The 20,463-nt window shown below is 46.8% G+C and overlaps 1 protein-coding gene across 5 annotated transcripts in view; it reads left to right on the forward strand.

Annotated features, from left to right (window-relative positions):
* CALN1 (calneuron 1) overlaps positions 1-20,463 on the forward strand; it is a 159,157-nt gene that overhangs the window by 71,529 nt on the left and 67,165 nt on the right. For all 5 annotated transcript variants that reach the window (XM_066979563.1, XM_066979561.1, XM_066979562.1 and 2 more), the window contains one exon: positions 8,820-8,963. In XM_066979563.1, the coding sequence (XP_066835664.1) occupies positions 8,820-8,963 (144 nt within the window). The remainder of the gene's footprint in view (positions 1-8,819; positions 8,964-20,463) is intronic.

Below are 20,463 nucleotides of genomic sequence, written 5' to 3' on the forward strand. Positions count from 1 at the left end.
ACAGGCAACTCTGAACTGAAAATCATTAAATCATAGGTGTAGTGTGGTCCTTCCGAGAGACAGTCTCTCACCTTAGGTGGCAATACTGGAGAAATAAATCCTAAGACCTGGGGAAAAATGTGATGATGGGAAAGGGAATAGGGGAATGGCTGCAGCTGTGTCTCCAGTTCCACCTGGAAGAGTTGGTGGAAGAGCAATGAGCAATATTTCACTGCAGTGAATATCACAGGTGTGTGGGTCTATCTCAAAAGTCCAGAGCAGCCACTGCCAAGGACTGAGATGCTTCCCCAGTCCTTAGTATAACCGTAGAAAGTCCATATTAAGTTGGGTTTAATGTGCTGCTGGGTAGCCATGTGGAAGTTAATTAAAGGCAGAGTGACTGAGAAAGCAATTGAACTCCAGTAAAACTTGCCCGAGGTATTGCCTGTCCTGACGTGAGGTCGTTTTGGGAAAGACAGAAGGATGCCAACTTATCATCATTGTCAGAGCCAACGCTCTGGGTGTTTGAGCTGCTCGTAACAAATGGGTCTCTGCATAGCTGTTCTGAGGACATTATTCTAAATGGCAGGTACCTACATTTGAATATTGGGCAGTAAATTTCCAACAGAGAGTGCTCAAGCTCTAATTAAGCCTCCTTTGCAAAGTCTACAGAAAGAGCTGCAAGTGATGGCAGAGGTTGTATTTCCTAAGCAGTTATTGCCAGCCAAGACTGCAGACTAAAACTCTCATTTTGGTTAGAAATGTATGAAGACTGTTCTAGCAGTGTATCAGTATGGGATGCAAATTATATATATTAAATATATATATATGGGCAGCTATTATCTCTTCAACATTAATTTGAGCCGTTCATAAGCAATATTGAATCAAATCACTCTCGTTCTCTGAGATGCTGCAGAGTAGGGTCTTAAGCTCATTACCTATTTATGTCCAGCAAATGTTTCATTTCTGATGATAAATTGAATATTGATGTCAATGAACTAAATCAGCAGCTCACAGATATTACAGGTTTACTTCTAGCCAGCTTAAAAAATATATATAAATAAATAAATAAATAAATGTTTTGAAGTTGAACAGTTCTCTACATGGCTCAACTATTCCCAGGAGAATATGCACTGTGCATGAGGTTCCCTGAAGCGGGGTAGTGTCATGGGAGGGAAAATGTGTTGTTGTGCTATATATACATATATATATATATGTATGAGGGGAGGATAGAGATTGTTTCTTATTATGAAGAGGTAGTGAAAGAGAAGATTGACATTTTTTTGAAAAACAGTGGAAATCAGGTCTCTCCTTATTCACCTATTTAGTAGTAGGTTCAGTAATTGTAAACAGAAGCTGTATAATGCATACTAAATTTATCTGTTTTCATACTGGTGATCTTTCATTTTTAGGAGTTGGTTTGGGTTTGTTGTTTCTAAATGAAGGATGAGTAATGCATTATTACTCTACTTAGAACATCCTAGGTTACAACACTTCCAAAAAGCCTCCCAGAAGCTCTGAGTCTGACTGCCGACCTCGTTAGCAGTCCCGTCGTGGAGACCTGAGATGGAAGGGACCTGAAGCCCAAGCAGCACGGGCAGCACACACTGGCTGAGCTGCGCCTGCCTGGAGACAGGCAGAAGTGGGCCTCTGGAGCTGAATGCATGGCATTTTCCAGGACGTTTTCCATGAAAGGAGAAGAACAAAGAACAAGAGCAGAATGTGAGGGTCTTGTAGAACTCTCTGGATTTACATATTTTGCCCTATGTGTCTATGTGTCTGGAGGTATACAGCCCTCTCCTCCCATCAGCTGTGAGCGGAACACAGAAGAAGGACATCTCCTGATGGTTGCACCAAACACCCCAGCCAGCATGCCTGTAGGCATACAGGGTCCCATGGGCTGTGCCAGGAGACCAAAATGCCCCTCTGGAAATGGGAGTATGGGCAGTGCTAGCTGCAAATCCATCTCCTGCAGGGTGACAGTGATACGTGGTAGAGTCTTGCATAAAATGCTGAGACCTTTAAAAAGATGCTCTCCATCCAATGAATAGAAATGAGACATTTGCTTATGCAGCCAACAGCCATCCTAATGCTGCTATTTATAATGGCTTGTTGGATTGTGGATGCTCAAAAAGGGCTACATTGTGAGACGTTTGGTTGACAAAGTGGAACCACAAAGTCAAGGATGCAGCAATACATCAAGCGGACCAGAGATCTGGGCAAAGTTATCTAACAGTGATAGACAGATGATACATTTCAGCACGTTAACATACGAAGAATTAACACAAAATTGCTTTTTGTTTTGTTTTGTTTTTTGTGACCACTGAAGTGTGTGCTGATATACTTGGAGCAAACATTTATAGTCTAAAATACTTTTCTTAGCATGCTGAGGAGGAGGGGCATGGGCTGGAAGAGGTGAAGCTGGTTTCTCCTGCTGGAGGTGACTCGGTCAGAGAAACCAAAGATGTCCAGAATGGATGAAGCCACATTTTGAAATGCTGCAGTTGTTTCTCCTGTGTGCATCTGCTCCCTGCATTCTGAAACTTTTTTTTTTTTTTCTAATTGCCAGGCTAAATTTGCACATATCCATTTGTTCTTGGACCAATATTGCTCTTCACCTCAAATAGCTTTTCTCTGTCCCCAGGACGTCTCCTTCCTCTCCTCAATGCACTGCAGATGGAAATCAAAGTGCCTCTGCAAGCTGAGCCCTGCTCTTCTCTTGCCATTTCCATCATCTCCAACCTCCTTTGCATTTCTTTCACTCTGAATTCAACCCTCCCTCCTTAGGACCAGCCTATGCCTTTCCTAGGCACTGGAAACTCAATTATTTTGCATCATTTAATGGTCAAGGGCCAAAGCATGGTGTCTCTGACCTTATGCATCATGGAGCTGAGCAGGAGCCCTGCTTGTCTCTGGCCACATTAGGGAAATTTATAAGGGAGAATGGAAGCTGCTATTTTGCCCAGTTCTTCTGACAGCTGGCTTTCAGCACAGCACTTCCCCGCTGGCTCCGTGCAACACTGCAGGACTCAAGCAATTACAAACAGATCAGCACGAGCTGTCCACAGAAGGGATGAAGCCACATTTGCGGAACATCCTCATGCAAAGGAGTGTGACTGCTGCTGTCCACACTGGCCTGTCCTCAGAGTAAATATCCTCAGATATTCCCAATCCAGCTCCTATTGCTTGTACTAAAAGCTTCCAACATCTAGTATCAGCAGATAGCCTTCATGTTGTGCATTTACAAGGTAATGGGGTGTTCCTGCAGGTTATTTGGCAAGTGTTAAATATGTTTGGGAACATATCCACAGGAAATGTCATTTCCACAAATCATATTTTACCATGAAAGGAAAAAAAATCCTGCTAAGTTATGTATGAAACAGCCCTGTCCCTCTAAGGAAAAATAAAACAGGGCACTACGTTTTGAGGCAGACTTTTCTGAGCTGAGATACTTCATCAAGTTGATTAGCACCAGTTTGCTTTGTCTGTTTGACATAACTGCCTCTATCCAAGCTGCCATAGCTTTGGGGCTACATTTAAGACCAGGCATTTATACCCCATTTCCAGCTGCAGCCTTGGTCTGTGCATGTTTTTGGTGATGCTGAGTGGACCCGCAACGACATCACTTAGATCCTGAGCTTCAGTGCAACGCTGCAGTGGTTCAGGTTGATGTGGACCCAGATGGCAGCGAAACTTTTTTGGGATGCTGAACTGTTTTACTGAGATTGGAGATAACCAAATGAAATATTTTGGCACTTTAAATTAGATTTTTTGGGGGGGGAAAGGGGGCTGGGAGCATTACCATTAGATGAAAAATTTAGTTATTTTGGCACTTCATTGCAATTTGTGGCGAAATACAAGTGTAAGAATAGCAGATGGAGGGATGGAAATTTCCATTTTTTTTAAACAGGCATAGTAGTTACGAGGCTCACTTAACACTTCACTCAAGGATGTGCTATTTGCAGCTTTTAGATCATTCAGTTTGTACTTTGGTGCCCAAACCTGCAATTAAGAGAATGAGATGACTCGCAAGATTTAGGGTGGTGGTATTTCTTCTCCTATCGTACTAATGAAAATAACCATATAGGACTCTGATTGTAATTACCATGCACTTAGGGTGTGGTAGTTACAGTGTAATTACAAAATTTATTAGGGTGGTATTTATACCCAGTGAAGTAAACTGAAACCATCTGCAGCGCCCGAGGGTGGCTGGTGGACACCGATGGCTCAGGCTGAATTTATCTCCTGGAGCATCGTGATTCATTCTCATTCAGGAAGCAAAACAAGAAATAATGATGGTTGCCTCTAGTTACCAGTCGCAGGGAAATCATCAGTAAATAAAGCTGCTACTGAACTTCAAGAAGGGATGAGCCGGGGAGGTTGGAGGGAGAGCGCAAGGTCACCTCCTGCACACCCAAAGCTGCTGTGATTGTGGAAAGCTGTTTTGAAGGGCAGTGTGCTGGAAAGAGTGGGTGGATGAGGATGTTGTCTTTGGGTCTTGCTGGATGCAGATGAAGAGAGTTAACAACTTGCTAGACTGGGTGTCAGGTCCGACTCCAACGGTGGTCTTCCTTCATGCCCTTCAGAGAGGTAATTAGAAAAAAAAATCTTCCTTTCCCCCAATTCTTCCCTTCTTTCATCCTTCTTTCATCCTAGATGAGTGCTCCCTGCAGTGGTGGCACCCCATCCCTGCCTTTGGCCCGTTGACTCCCAGGTGGGCGCCCATCTGCTCCCAGCTCACACAGCACTGTGTCCTTGCTGGACTTATTGTCCTGGCAACTCATTCCAGCCTCTTTATACCTGGAAATTGAATTAATATTGTGTCCACCCCCTCTCTGAGATCAGTAATGAATAAGTTAATCAGGATGAAGCCGATGCTGATTCCTTCTCTCCTTTGTTCACCTGAACACTGCTCAGCATTATGCATCACACATGGTCCATCGGACAGTCTGTGTCTCAGCAGTAGTGTCATTCGCTGGTGGTGTTTGATTTAATTCTGGGAGGGAGATGGTTTTGTGCTCCTAATGGTTGTTTCCTGTTGTCCAAGCATTTTTATATTGAAATCACCTTGTACTGTATTGCTGTTCCCAGGGGCTGGAGAAACTGAGGCATGGAGAAGAGCACTCAGGGGCTAGGCTGGGCTTCTTGAGAAGTAATGATACCTGGGGCTCAGGCAGTAAACTGGGCTTTCTGTTTTCTAATTCTTTCTATACTTTCTCTTCTTTTTTTTTTTCTCTTTACCTGTTAAGATAGTTCTGTGTCAACTTCCTATATACAAGAGTAGAAGGAGATGCTCTATAGTGGAGTGGGGAATAGGTATTTACTAATGCCCCAAGCAAGGAGTAATCCAGGTGTACGTGCTCAGGGCTGCTGCCATCCAGGCTGGGCTGCTGGAGCAGCATCGCTATGGCACCCAATCCCCCCTCCCCTCTTGTCTTTACTCTTCCTTTAAAAGACAAAACAGGGCTTTGTTTTTCCTGATCAGAGTAAAGCATCCCCATGCAGAGCAGCTGGCAGCAGAAATGGCAGAGGTCTCAAACTTTCTCCCAAGCCCAGGCAGCATCTTTGCTGAGAGATTTACTACATGGACCACATCCGCGCCCAGTTCTGAGCCAGGAGCATCAGTTGCTATGGTGACTTATTTGGAAAAGTCGTATGGGGAAAGTGCTGGTGTATTTTTAGCTTCGGGTAATGAAATTTAACAGCTGGAAATAAAGGTGAGGACCAGCCAGGGTGCCGCAGGTTCACGGACCGTGGTTTGGGACGGCTTTTCAGCAGCGCTGGCAGGGCTGTGTTTGAGGAGGATGCTCAGCCCCGTGGCTCATGTGCTGGATGCCGTTCAGGGCAGTGCCTGCGAGTATGTCGGAGGAGCAGGAATCACTATAAAGAAAAGCTGATAAGGAGGTGGTGGTACATGTAAAGATAAAGAGGAGGCACTGTGAGGTCGTAGCTGCTTCGTGTACAGTGTGTTCAACCTATAAATAGCTCTTCAAATATACCTCTGCACAAGTGGTATTTATAGACTGTGTGGAAAAAAAAAAGCTCCATTTTGGGGTCAGGAGTTGGTGTGTGAAGGATGTTTCAGGCTTGGTCAAGAGTTCACGTTTCTGGAAGGCATGGAGCAGAGCTAGAACTCTAATGTGGTTTTTTTGTTTGTTTTTTTCCTCCAAACAAGGTTCAAATTTTGTTGTGCTGTTAAATGCAACTTCTGAAATCGGTGTGTCTGGAGAGAACGCTTGCTAAACTGAAACTCAGATATCCTACTGAGAAGCTCCTGTACAGATGTAATTTATTCATATAATTTGGATCAGTCTAACTTGTGTGTAAACTTTTCTGAAGGTAGACTCATATTTTATTTTCTAAAACACTTTCTCAGCTCCCTGCAGTATTTTTAGTTTTCATCTTCAGCTGTCAGAAGTTTATTTTAAAATTAATTGATTTCAATGTAATATTTACTGCACTTTAGCTTTCAGCATATCATATGAAAATAGATTTCACTACAGCTGGCAGTGTCTAATGGGATTTGTTCCTACTCCAAAGGCTCTCTGCATTATGTACCGATACTTCCAGCCGAGCCTGCTTTGAGCAGCCTCACTACCTTTTCATATCTCCGAGCTTACACTGCTTGGGCTGGCAGGGAGACAAAGTGGATCCAGGCAAACGTTTAAGTTTAAGGGAGCCACAGCTGATGCATACCTGCACCTGTAGATATTGCAGATCTGGCACAATATGCACTGAAAGTAATAGGATTTACCCTTTGTGCATCAGTGGGCTCTTTGGCTGGATTAACGATTGATCATATCTCATCCTGATAACCACAGCTATGATGAAGATTTAGCAGGACGTCGCAGAGGTGCCCTGGCCATGGCACATCACCAGGGCATTGCACATAACAGAGGGGAGCTCACATGAATTGGCATAGACTTTGCTAAGGCACTGGAGTCTTCAAGGGAGATGGTGAACACTGATGGGAGGAGATTTAGAAGCAGCCTTTGGATTGCAAAGTTTTAAATAAGGTGTTAGCAAACACATCACTGAAGCAATTTCCTGGTGCTCTAGGAAGCTTCCAGGTTTTTCCCAGGAAGACCAAAGAGCATCCCTCCATTATCCCTGGGAAACAGAGGGAAGTGATGTGGTGGACTCCATGGCAGGTTCAAGAACGTTTTCTTGTCTCTGAGGCTTAATGCCTGACCTGCCTGGAGCTGGTCAGGCATTTTTCATCCAATCTATTTTCTGGTAAAGAATACATTATTTTTTAGTTTTATTCTCCTGCAAAACCTGCTAAGTTTTCCCTCCTACTTCTCCAATGAGATGCTTTCACGTAAATGCTAAACTCCTCTGAGCAAAGCTGCAGAGAGCCCCACATGGTGGTTTCCCACACATCCTCATTCTCTGCTGCCTCTTGACCACCCTTCATCTCTCCCAATACGCTCTCCAGCAGTGGGATTTCCACAGCCTCTGTCTTAGCGTGGGACAGGGGCTGTGCATCCCACCTGGGAGGCACAGTCTGTGGAGGGGGTGAGGACATCTCCAGGTGATAATTTGTCCCAGCATCCGTGAGACTTCACTCATGTTTGCCCCAGGGCTGTGCAGGTTTTATTGCTGGGAGGAGCTGTGGCGGTGGCTGCTCTGCACTGATGAGCTGCTCTTTTTTGCAGGCAGCACCTGCGATAGGTAGGCGGACAATATCTTAAATAACTAATAACAAATATATCGCAGCAAAGGTCATGAAGGGCTGACTGACATGTGGTTGCCAAACCAATTAATTGTTGACTTTCGTCTCAAAGGATATAATAATAAGGCATCTAGTGTTTTCCTCTCCACAGCATGATGCAGAGACCATTTAACCAAAACTAACAAAGGCACAACAGTGCCTTTTTCTCTCCCCATCTCCAGCCAAATCCTCTCAAGTAAACATGCTCCCAGCTGGCCAAAGTGTTGAAAGTGCTCTGCTTGGCATTTGCAAGTCAAAGCCACTTTATATGGGGAGCTCGGTGGTGGTCTTCAAGTTAAGAGACCTGTGAGGAGTGGGAAAGGCACGGAGCTGTTGAGGTGGCAGACTCGTGGGGTCCTTCACAAGGGTGTGCAAGGGGAGAGCAGATATTAGATGCTGGGGGGGAACACACCAGAATTAGGAATCAAAACAAAGTCAGATGTCAGAAGCTGAGCCAGGCTGAGGAAGAATGATGGAAGTGATTCCTTCGACACTGTCAGCATTTTATTGATCTGAGGCAGTTTATTGCTGAAACGGTTGTAAATTAGAGAGGAGCTATGAAGAGGAGGGAGAGATGGAGAATGCCCTGGTACACTTTAAAAGATGTACACCTGCATTTTTTGGGCAAAGGAGGACTCTAGCTGCAGAGCCCTGCACCTCGCAGGGGAGGCAGTCGGCACCCAACTGCTGCTGTGCACTTAGTTTTGTAGGAAATATCAGAACCCAGTGTGACATACAGTAATTCTGTCTTGCAGGCATCCTGAGGGGCTTGGAGAAGGGCTGCTGGAGAAGCCCCTGGGGCTGGGGTGTGCAGGGGGGCTTTCCTGCAGAGCAGGATGGCTCTGGGGGCAGATGCTGCAGAAAGGAAAGGAGATCAACGTGGAATGAATACATAATTTTGCACAGAAAATAGGTAGTGTGAGTGTTGATGCTGTTGTATATATCTATCTGCATACAATGTCAGTGCATGCACCCATGAACATATGATTACATTGACTCGAAATTTTCAAATATGCCACATTAACATTAGAAAAGGCAATATATGCTGCTGCTTTGCCCCCTGTGCACAGGTACATTGACCAGGAAGTCCTCCACCATAATAACTCTTCTTCCCTCTCCATTGCAGAAATCCGTGAAGCTTTCCGGGTGCTGGACAGGGATGGGAATGGCTTTATATCCAAGCAGGAGCTGGGCATGGCGATGCGCTCGTTGGGATATATGCCCAGTGAGGTGGAGCTGGCGATTATCATGCAGCGCCTCGACATGGACGGTGAGTCCTCACTCTTTGTTCTTCTCTGTTACCAGCATGGGGTGGCTTTCCCAGTGCATTGCAGCCCATGTGTGGGGCTCAAAGAGCTCATGGTCACCAAGGAAGGTCTTGGGTGGACGCATGGTGAGGTGTTGCCGTTCACTACAGCAAGTAAAGGAAAGATGAGCACGAGCCATTCACCTCCCATACATACACCTGCCTCTCAGGCAACCCATGCAGGGGAGGTAGAATCACTGAGTCATAGAATCATTGCGGATGGAAAAGATCTCCAAGATCATCTCATCCAACCATCACCCTACCACCAACGTCACCCACTAAAAAAACCACGTCCCTACGCACCATGTCCAACCTTTCCTTGAACACCCCCAGGGGCGGTGATTCCACCACCTCTCTGAGCAACCCGTTCAATGCCTGACTGCTCTTTCTGAGAAGAAATGTCTCCTCATTTCCAACCTGAACCTCCCCTGGCGCAAATTGAGGCCATTCCCTTTAGTCCTATCACTAGGTATCTGCTAGAAGAGGCCGACCCCCAGCTCCCCACGCCTTCCTTTCAGGCAGTTGCAGAGTGCAATGAGGCCTCCCCTGAGCTTCCTCTTCTCCAGACTAAACACCCCCAGTTCCCTCAACCGCTCCTCACAGGACTTGTGTTCTAGACCCTTCACCAGCTTCGTAGCCTTTCTCTGGACATGCTCCAGGGCCTTGATGTCCTTGTAGTGAGGGGCCCAAAGCTGAACACAGCACTCGAGGTGCGGGCTCACCAGAGCAGAGTACAGGGGGACGATCACCTCCCTGGTCCTGCAGGCTGTACCAGTCCTGATACAAGCCAGGGTGCCGCTGGCCTTTTTCGCCACCTGGGCACGCTGCAGGTTCATGTTCAGGCAAACATCAGCCAGCACCCCCGAATTCTCTGCACAGCTTTCCAGTCACTCTGCCCCAAGCCTGTAGCATTGCATGGGGTTGTTGTGGCCAAAGTGCAGGACCTGGCTCTTAGTTAGAAGAAGATAAAGCAGCTTTGCCAACCTTTCTCTGCAAAGCTGCAAATGTTCTTTTGCAAGACCATTGCAATCTTTCAGTGCTTATTCCTGGGCAGCACCCGCCCAGTGATGCTTCCTGGGATATGACCTGGGCACCCAACCAAGCAGCACGGTCCTGTGGCCTCACTGCTTCTTGCAAGTAAAAGATGCTGTGGATGGGAGCTGTGCTGTGTCGTAATGAAGTGTTGCTGGGTTTTGAAAGAGAAGTTTAGAAGGGTGGAATAATTTTGAACAAAGTCCTGCTGTGAGAGCTCCTCAAACGATTACTAAGAGGTAATAAAAGAAACAGAACCCACCATTAACAGGAGCTGAGAAATGCAGCATCAGGACGCTGGAGCCGGGGGGGACTTTTTAACTGCCGCAAAGCTACAATCAGAGCTGATCGCAACGAGCGGGCTGTCTTTAAAATGTCCTTGGTCAGAGCAGAAAGGAAAGCCTTCCTGGTGCAAGGAGGCTGGGCTGCAAATCCGGCCTCCTCCCTCCCTTCTGCAGGCAGATGTAGCAGGGTGGAAACACTGAGGAAAGGTAAATGAAATAATGCCAAAGCAAAGCACGCTGGATGCAGACCTGGTCTGAGGGGGGATGTGTGACATGTTGATGTGACACTGGCATCCTCGGGAGACTGCTGAAGAGCAGAGCCCATGGGAGGTGGTGTCAGCTCCAACCTCCCTGGAGACATCCGAATTAAATACCCCTGTGAGATGCAGGGTACAACTGTATTCATCAGGCAGAGGAAGGGTGACAACCTCCTCGAGGGTGTTTAGAGGCTCTCCTAGGCAGGGAGAGCAAATAATGCACAACCTGGCAGATGGAGATGATCAGTTGTTGAAGTGATCTCATTCCTGAAATAAAAGACCAAAAAAAAAAAAAATCCATCACTTTTAAAAGCATTTTCTCCAGAAATTATTGTTTACACCTTGTTATGTTCTGGCCTTTCCTAGCAGACCAGGTGATTTCTCTTTAGACTTTGCAAAGGCCAGACTCAGTGTGGTGCCAATTCATGGGGTCTTTTACTAAAACTCTGTGCTTTTTTGGAAAGAGTGCTGTAGACTTGGCTGCCAGTTCTGATTCATCTCCAGTTATTCCCCGACTCTCGGTCTCACAGACTTGAGACTTTGGCACTCCTCCTTGTACACTCCTAGTGTGCAGGGACCTGTAAGCTGAGAGGTGGAGTTAAAATGTAGAGAAAGGGGCTGCAGATGGAAGGTGTTAAATTCCTGTTGGAGGTCTTTCAGAAAGCTCGGTGTGTTTTCTGCCAAGATGGGGAGTGATCTTCCATCTTCCAGCTCAACAGTTACTACAGCTCCAAAGGTTCAGTCCAGGGGTGCTGGGTCCTGTTCTGGGTCCCGTGTCTCAGCTGCCTGCTGTTGCAGTGATTTGGGCAGGACATTTGGGGATGGGACCAAGTCTGTGAAATGTGGAGGTCGAATGGGCCAGACACTGAAACAAGACTGGGTAATGGGAAATTCCTTAGGCACTGAGAAAATAGGGGAATATTATGTGCAAGATTTACCTTGCCTGCAAATTGAATTAATGCTATACAGCTTGAATTAATATTACGTAGCTTATGGCTACTTCTCCAATGGATTGTCTCGGAATGTTGTCTTGTCATATCCAGACTTTTTTTCCATGTTTTAGCTTGAAATACACAGTGAGAACCAGCAATAGCTTCCTCCTTCCTCTCCCACTGTGTGTGAACATCATTCAGTAGCAGGGCTCGGACCCAGTGAGCTCCGGGGGGTGTCATGCGTGCCCTGCGCTCCCAGGGACAGCCTTACCCTGTGTCCTGTATACTCCTCTTGGGGGTTGCTGAATTTTTCCAAGGCTTTGGCACAGCACTGGGTGGGTGGGAAGCTCTGCTGGATGAAAGGCCCCACTCAAGGATGAGTCCCCAAGGCCAGGAAAGCCAGGGGAGAGGCGGTAATCCTCCTGCACATCCTCATGCACCTGACATAAATGCTGATGTTACGGCAGGTAGCGTGGCCAGACAGACGCTTCTCCACACAAGGCTGCTGCCAGTGTCTGCTAATAATGAGGTAATACAATTGGCAGTGGTTTGTATTTAATCTGAACCAGCCTGAACAGACCTAGTGCAAACATATGGTTTTCGTCAGAAATTACCTTGGGAGTGCATTCGCGTTGCAGGATGGCAGAGTATCTGCCGTGGCTTATTTAACTGATGGGCTTCTAATAATGAGCAATTGGAGCTGGCCTGAATTTGGTTTTCATTGCTTACTGTTTTCTGTGGGGATAAGGAGGGAAGCTCAGGCATCTGGGTCAGGCTGCGGGGTGGAGAGACCATCGAGGTGCAGGAGCTGCATGGCCTCACTGGGCTGGACCAAACGTGTTGCACTGTATGCTGGAGTGCTTTTGTGGTTGTGCATAAGCTAATATGACATGAACATTCGGCACCTGTATGTCACCAGCCAGAAAGGATCTCACTGAGCTCGGTAAATAATGCAGAGCTGAGCTCCAGAGCTGCCCAACGACAGCGGCTTCTGGGGCTGCAGTGTGCAGCTCTTCAGTAACGCACAGAGAAGCTCAGATCAGAGCAGAAATGGAGGTGCATTTCATAATTCATTGCATTTGAAGGCAAAATTTAGTTGGTTAGGAAATGCTGCTTGAACCTGAGTGAAAATGGCAATTGCTTTGCTTGGATCTTGCTAAGAATGCCTACAGAGATGTCTCAGGGCTTTTAATGCCTCCATGAAGGTGACGAGCGCTGCCGTAACCTTCCCATCACAGATGTCACCCCAGCAGCCTCTCACTCTGCCTCTCACCAGGGCACCACTGTGTTACTGGCATGGAGGGATCGCCTTCACATGTTGCCTTGATGCCAAGGCACTGCTTGCAGTGTTCCCCTTCAGTCTGTTATTCTCCCTAGAGGTTTCTTGTTCTATGTCCTGACCAAGCCAGATCTGTCTTTCCTCAAGGGAGCAAATCCTGCTCTCGGTGCAGTGATATGTGCAGCAAAGCACAAACCATGTTCCCCCAGAAGCCTCCTGACAGCAGCTGAAACCAAAAGGGAAGTTTGTCAGGCCTCTGATTACCAGTCCTTTGTCTTAGTGTCACGAATTATTCACTTTGGTCACCACTTAAAGATATCTTTTTCTAAATTGTGTTTTGTTTCATTATGATTGGCTACATCCCTACTATACTCACTGCATTCTTCAGATGGAAAATAAGCCTTTTGTTTCCTTCTTCTTCTGCTCCTCCCTTTTCTTCTCAGCTTTGAGTGGGGGACAGGTGGGAGCATCCTCTCTTTCCCCAGGAAAATTTTAAGAGCCACATCAAATCCCAAGGGATAATTTAATTTCAAATACTGCAGGTTCCATTAAACACGGATGTGGTGATGTTGCAGACATGCCGGGCTGTGTCTCAGCCCTGGCAGTGACATGGTGGAAATGATAGTAATGAGTGGATTTGCCCACGAGGAATGTCAGTGGGGTGATGCTAATAATGCTCAAGAGCTTTCAAATGTCCTCCAGGGCCCAGAGCAGCAGGAGGGGACTCCTGCCCATCGGGATTATGGGGATGAGGGTTGGCCTATGCCACAAAGCCTATGGCACATGGAGAAGCTTGGGTTCGATGCCGTGGCACAGCAAGGCTGCCACAGGGCTGGGGGAGAGGGAGAGAAGTTCAGCCAAGAAACCATAAGATGGGTGTTACTGTGGGTTGGGGCTGGCAAAAAGAACAATATGCATTTTCCCATGTACGTGCAATTACAAACTCACAGCAAATCCTATGATAAGAAACAACAGGGATGGTGGTTGAATATTCCCAAGAGGCTAACCACATGGATGCACACCAACTTGGCTTTTTTTACCCCAATAGCCGGGGTAAGTTTGTGCTGCTGGGGCAGGAGATGTTTCATCCCCACGGTGCAGCAGGGGATGAGTAGCAGGAGCCTGCAGCAGCATGGGGCAAGCCCTTGGCCTGCAAAGGCTCAGCCTCCCAGCTGCATCTGACCTCTCAGCACAGCTTCCATATTGCGACTGAATATCTAATTCTTGACCGGCCTCACTGGAGGAAGGCAGGCATCAGAGGACAGAGTATCCAATGCATTTCCTAAAAACGCCTTCTCCACCCTATTTTCCAACTCCCCGTGGTGTTCTGCAAGGTGTGCTTCAGGCAGCTGGAGAGGACGGCAGCTGCCACTGGGGAAAATAGTATAGCTGGCATAAAAACTGAATTAGGGAGAAAAATGAGAATATACTTGGAATATTTCAAGGTCTCTAGAGAAAGCTTATAAATCATCAGAAATACCCTTCCGTGAACTACTGGAAGAGGCTGTGGCATTGCTGTGATGGGGGAGATTAAGTACTAAAATAGAAAAGAAGGCAAAGAATTTTTTAATGCAAAAATGCCTCTGTTTGGGAAGGAAGGGGAGGAATAGTGTTTCCATCGCTCCGAGCATGATTCATGTTAGACCAAAGCTTTGCTTACATCTTAGTAGAGGTGGTGCATGACTGTTTGCCAGCAGAAGGTTGTTCAGTATAGGTGGGCACCTCTCCAGCATGTTGTGCCTTATGGGGACATATTGTTTGCTTTTTTTGTCTGGAAATAGAGGCCAGATTTTACCTTAGTTTATACCCTTGATTTGCCACATCCTTAGACATAATTAGGTATTACATGAATGTAAACATTGCAGACTATGAGAGGTGCATATATTTCTGTCTGCAATCTGGAGAATGACCTGAAATGATCTGTCAGTTTGTGGAAAGTAAAATATTTTATATATTTATTTGCTGGCAAAGGATTTTTTTTTTTTTTTGTAAATTCTTCCAATTGGCAGTAATGATAATAAAAATGCAGAGAAATGGCACATTAAATGTGTTGCCTTATCCGGGATGCCTACTCTTTAAGCAGACATTAGCAATAAAATAGATTAATGTGTGACTTAAGTGTCAAACTGTTTCGTTACAACATCAGACACTTTTGTCTGAGGAATAAAATAAGCACTCAGTGTACTAATTAGAGGAGCAGCTGGTTTTCAGTACCCTGGAAAAATAACTTCAGGCTAACACACGACTGGAAAAAAAAAATCCAGTGTGTCAAATTGTTTGTTATTGTACAAACAGGAAATACTTTGATCAAGCAAAAGACAAGCTGGCTCCGTCAGTGTACAAGCAAGCTACCTGTTACCTCTTCATCGCATTATGTGACACATCAGTAGTAACAGTGACAATACAGCACTTCCTGTGGCATCCTACCGAGCAATTAAAATGAAAAGAAATCCCAAATTCAAATTCTGAATATTCCCAAGCTGCTTTTAGAAGGCTCTTTGTGGACCAAGAAATTCTGGAGGGGGGAAAAGGATAAAAAAGCTATGCATGGTGACCCTGGCAAAGCAGTTTCCGAAGGAAAGCAGCTCTCCTGGATGGCAGGTCTGAGCTGCAGCCCGCTTTGGGCAGCCCCATGGCTGCAGTGGGAGCTGCAATTCTGTTGCTCTCCTGTGCTTTGCCTGCTGCTGCGGTGCATGCTGACACTTGCTGTCATCCCCTTTGGGAAGGGAATAAACTACACCAACCTAACTGGGAGGCATCAAGGGATGGTGTCAGAATACTAGCAACCTCCCTAAAAGTTCTCCGAGCTGTTGTGTCACTGTTGCTCTGGTTTGGCTGCCCTCACTTCTCTGTGCCAGGGAAGGGACAACAGGACTGGGTGCTCCCCCAGCTCCGCGCGCTGGATGGTGCTGCAGGGGTTGGGACAACTGAAGGGCCTGAACAGGGAGAATTGGAGAGAAAACAAATCTCTCTTCATTTTTAAATGAATGCTGAGCTTTCCCCTGCAGCCTGCAGGAGGGGTGATGATTTGCTTTTTGATGTTACGTGGACAAATGTTTGCTTGTCTGGAAGATCAGCTAGCACTGCCCTGTGTGGGACAATGATGGCATGCTCAAGCTGCAAAGGCTAAAAACATTCTTCTCTCTCTTTCTTTTACGTCTTCCTCTCCTCCTCCCCTTCTAGCCCCCCCATTTTCTTGCCATGGATAATTCATTGTGTTTAAACATTTCAATGTGAAACTGGAGAACAACCCAGGCTGTTTGTGGTAAACCAGAAACAATTTCCATGTTTAAGATGCAAAATTAATAGAGAAAGAATGGACAGGTTGTTGCAGACTTTGGGCTTGTCCTCTGTACTCAGAAGCCTGTGATTTTTGTGGGTGAGAAATGATCTAGCAGCATTTCGGTGTGCTTGTCCTTTAATGTGTGCTGCTGAGTTGGGAGACTTGGTGGGTGAGATGTATTTGATGAGACTTGTCTTTATTTATAGAGGCCACTTTCTCCATGTCTGCTCTGATTTGTAAAATGGAGATTATCACATTATGTGTTCTCACTGCAAAGAATGAAGAGAAATTATTGTTGCTGGTGAAGCTAGTCAGATTTGCAGCTCAGTACCGGGAAGAGGTTCATAAGTAATATCAAAATCTGTCTTCGACGCAGTGCATGCGTATGCTACAGGGAGCACACGCGTTCCTCTGTTTTAACAAGCCTGTGATTCGTTACCGGCCGTCTTGAAGTTGTGCAGAGCTGTCTGGTAGCTGCCGTGATGCACGCAGAGATCGCCTGGTGAGCAAAACTAATTAAAGTCTGGTGTAGACAGGATGTGATTTTGCTCCTCTTGATCCACTTGGCAAAGGGATCGACCGGTTACAGCTTGCAGGATGCAGGAGCCTTTGCAGTCCTGCAAAGACCTGAGAAGGGAGCCCTTGTGGCCCTACTTCGGTGTGCCTTTTCATGGGGAGAAGGTCCTGGAGGGGGAGAGAGCAGGGTGGGGGGCACAGCAGGGCAAGCCACAGGCAGCAGACCCATGCTGCCTTCCCCTGCAGGACAGCTTACACAGGGTCAGTAACTGGGTCAGCCTGTGGCTTCCTGGGGTCACATGAAGCTGGCAGACTGCTCACATGGTGCCTGATGGATTATTTTTTTTTTACTGCAGTCAAAGTCATTGGTTTTGTTGGACGTTTCTTCTAGCATCCTCTTTGTTCTGGTGCTTGCAGTGGAGCAGGAACAGGGCACACTTCCATCCTCCTTGGTCACGGTCTCTCCTGGACAGGCTCTCCTTGGGCAAATGTGGGCACTTAACTTAATAGATTTTTTTGGTTTTAGCGAGGAAGCAAACAAGCTCTCTGCAGCTGTTTCCCCTTCCCTGCCAGAGAAGCCAAGGGGCTGTCAGACTGAACAACTCTCAAGGTCTTTTTCTCAGGGCAGTGAGGGATGCACCCCCAGCTCCGTCTTTCTGGGCTCTCTTCAGGCCTTTGAGACCCCATGCAAATTTTCTTCTCTGGGAAACTATGTCTGTACAGTTTGCTAATCTTCTATATGTAGTCGGAATTGAACCACGCAGCCAGCCCTGTTCAGCTGCTCCTAATACTGTGGGACTTGGAGGTGCCCTTAAGGGATAGAGTGAGCCCCAGTGGAGATGTTTCATCCCTTCCTTCAGCTCTGGCTCCAAAAACGACTCAATAAAGCTGTGGGGATGAGGAACAGAGCTGGTGAACAGTAAAAGAGTGGCCAATCAGTATGCCCCCACTGTCCCCAAGGAGCAAGAGAAACTAGAAATGGTAGCTTCTATATGTGCCTTGTTTGGGGATATCAGAGACCCTCTGCAGGCGGCTTTGGGGGACAGACCTCCCAGGGAATGCAAACAGGCCTCTTTGGAAATAGGGGATGCTCATTGTCATCCTTCTCTGTTCAGGGGACTGGTGGCACAGTCCGTGCCCGTGGATCACTGCGTTGGCAGGTGAGGGAGGTCAAGCACCTAGCTCTGCCAGTGTCTCCTCTCTGGTAACATTTGTCCAGGTGATGCTCTGTGACTCATTTTCCCCACTGAAAAACAACTGTATGGTCACTGGAGAGGAGCTTTGCATGTTCTTCTCAGCCAAGTTCATGGATTTCTTTTATTAAAACTGTTTTTGAAGTCAAAAGTCTTATGAAGGACTTTCCCCAGCTTTGGTAGAAGTTGTGGATTGGGGCTGTAATTAGGGAGGAATTCTCTGGGTCATGCTGGTGGTCGGGCTGTTCTCCTCTGACCTTAACATCTCTGAAACTGAAATACTCACCTGAGAAATATCCTGTGGATGGAGCTAGTCTGTGCACATCTCTGCATCAGTTCAAGACACAGCAGCAACATCCTCCACCAGACTGTGTTATCATTGCCCAGGTTACTTTATGGACGCATGCAATGACACAGAGCGGGACAGAGAGTCACTGCAGCTAGCTATTATGAGAATAAAAATAAACAGGAGTGTTGTGTGCGCCTGGGACCCGAGCTGCAAGCAACTAGCTCATTAACTTTAAATATATCACCTAGCTGCACTCTGGAGGTCAAACTCAAGAAAAAAATGTGGGAATGCTTATCAGTCTACACACAGCAGATCCTCATCTCCATTTAAATGTGTGCATCACTTCAGTGCCATGGCAGAAAACTTTTCAGGAGGAGGAAGAACAAGATTATCTTGAGATTGGTGAGGGAAAAGACTTACTTAGGAAGAAGTCAGGTGGGATTGTGCAGGGTCCCAGTTTAATGCAGAAGGCACTGAAAGCTGGTGCAAGTTTCTGTTCTGCCCTTAGGTATGGGCAATGCAATCCATGCACATTTTTCCTCTCTCTTTTTGTCCCTTCTTCCACTCTGTCATTCTCCCAGCCTGATGAATATTTAATTATGTCCTCCAAGGGAGCTGCTCCAACTGGAGGCTTTTGGACAGACAGAGGTTGACTGAAGGCTGAGGGTCAGGCTCTCCCACGGGATGGAGGGCACATGGGTTCATGACGCTGCTCCACTCAGCATTTAATTATATCTTCAAAGCTAGAGAGCTCTGGCAGGGCAGTTTGCAAGAGACCACATGCAGCCTGCTGCTACCAGGGACATGGGGATTTGCTCAGTCTGATTCCCCTCTCCTCTTCCAGATCCAGACCAGGATTGTTGCTGATGGTAGATCCTGTAAGATCCAGGAGAAATGCATCAGGAGAAACAAAGGATGGGGCTCAGGCTACGTGGGGGTAGTTTGGATTGGTGCAAGGTTGCAGCCGGGGGTGTTTTGTGCTGTGGTTGCCCTCCTTGGTTGACTGGCTGCAAGGCTCTGCCTGCTGGCAAACACCTGCACATTTTCTGCTAAACCTCCTTCAACAAAGGTAACCATCCTTTCCCTTCATTCAGCTGAAGGGAGCTTAGGGAAGATGAAATTGGTTGAAGGATCAGGTGCACAGGTAGTGTTTTCCTCCATCCTTACAGTTGTGGGGGTCAATATTGAAAGGAACAGGAAAACCCAGCAGATCAATATGTGGCTTCAAAGCTGGTGCCACCGACACAGTTTTAGGTTTCTTGATCATGGGAAGGTCTACATGACACTGAGCCTACTGATTCCTGATGGGGATCACCTTTCTATGAGGGGGAAAAGGATTTTTGCCCAGGAGTTAGCAGGGCTGATTGACAGGGCTTTAAACTAGATTTGAAGGGGGAAAGGGACAAAAACAGGCCCACCAGTGATAAGTGATGGGACTTAACTCCAATTTTTGAGGAACTGCATGCTGGGGAGGCCCTTCAGTCTGCCCCATGAGGGGCTGAGTTGAATGACAGACATCTGAAGTGTTTCTATACATACACACGCAGCATGAGAGAGAAGCATTTCAGCTCCCTGAAATGCTTGTACTCTGAAGTACATAGTATGGGAAACAAACAGGAAGAACTGGACATCTGTGTGTGGTCTCAAGGCTACGATCTCATTGCAATTACAGAGGCATTGTAGGATAGCTTGCATGACTGGAATGCTGTCATGGAAGGCTACATGCTTTTTAGAAAAGACCAGCCAGGAAGGTGAGGTGGCGCAGTTGCTCTTTATGTGAGAGAGCAACTGGAATGCATGGAGCTCTGCGCAGGGGTGAACAAAGAGTGAGTTGAGAATTTAGGAGTAAGGATTAAAGGGTAGGCTACCATGACTGACACTGTTGTGGGTGTTTGCTGCAGGCCACCCGATCAGGTAGAGGAGGTAGATGAAGCCTTCTTCAGACAGCTCCAAGTAGCCTTCTCAGTCACCAGCCCTGGTTCGCACAGGGGACTTCAACCACCCTGGTATCTGCTGGGAACACCACACAGCTAGGCACAAACAGTCCAGGAGGTTCCTGCTTTGACAACTTTTTGACACAGGTGGTGGAGAAGCCAACAAGGAAAAGTGTGCTGCTGGACCTTGTACTAACGAATGAAGATGGACTAGTTGGAGATGCGAGGGTCAGGGCAGCCTTGGCTGCAGTGACCATGATATGGTGGAGTTCAGGATCTTGTGAGGAGGAAGCAGGTCAAAATGTAGGATTGCAACCCTGGACTTCAGGAGAGAAAACTTTGGCCTCTTCAGGGATCTACCTGGAAGAATCTCATAGGTTAGGGCCCTGGAAGGAAGGGGAGTCCAAGACAGCTGGTCAGTATTCAAGTATCACTTCCTCCAAGCTCAAGATTGGTGCATCCCTA

Source organism: Anser cygnoides, chromosome 18 (genome assembly GCF_040182565.1).
Source record: "Anser cygnoides isolate HZ-2024a breed goose chromosome 18, Taihu_goose_T2T_genome, whole genome shotgun sequence".
NCBI classification, from domain to species: Eukaryota; Metazoa; Chordata; class Aves; order Anseriformes; family Anatidae; genus Anser; species Anser cygnoides.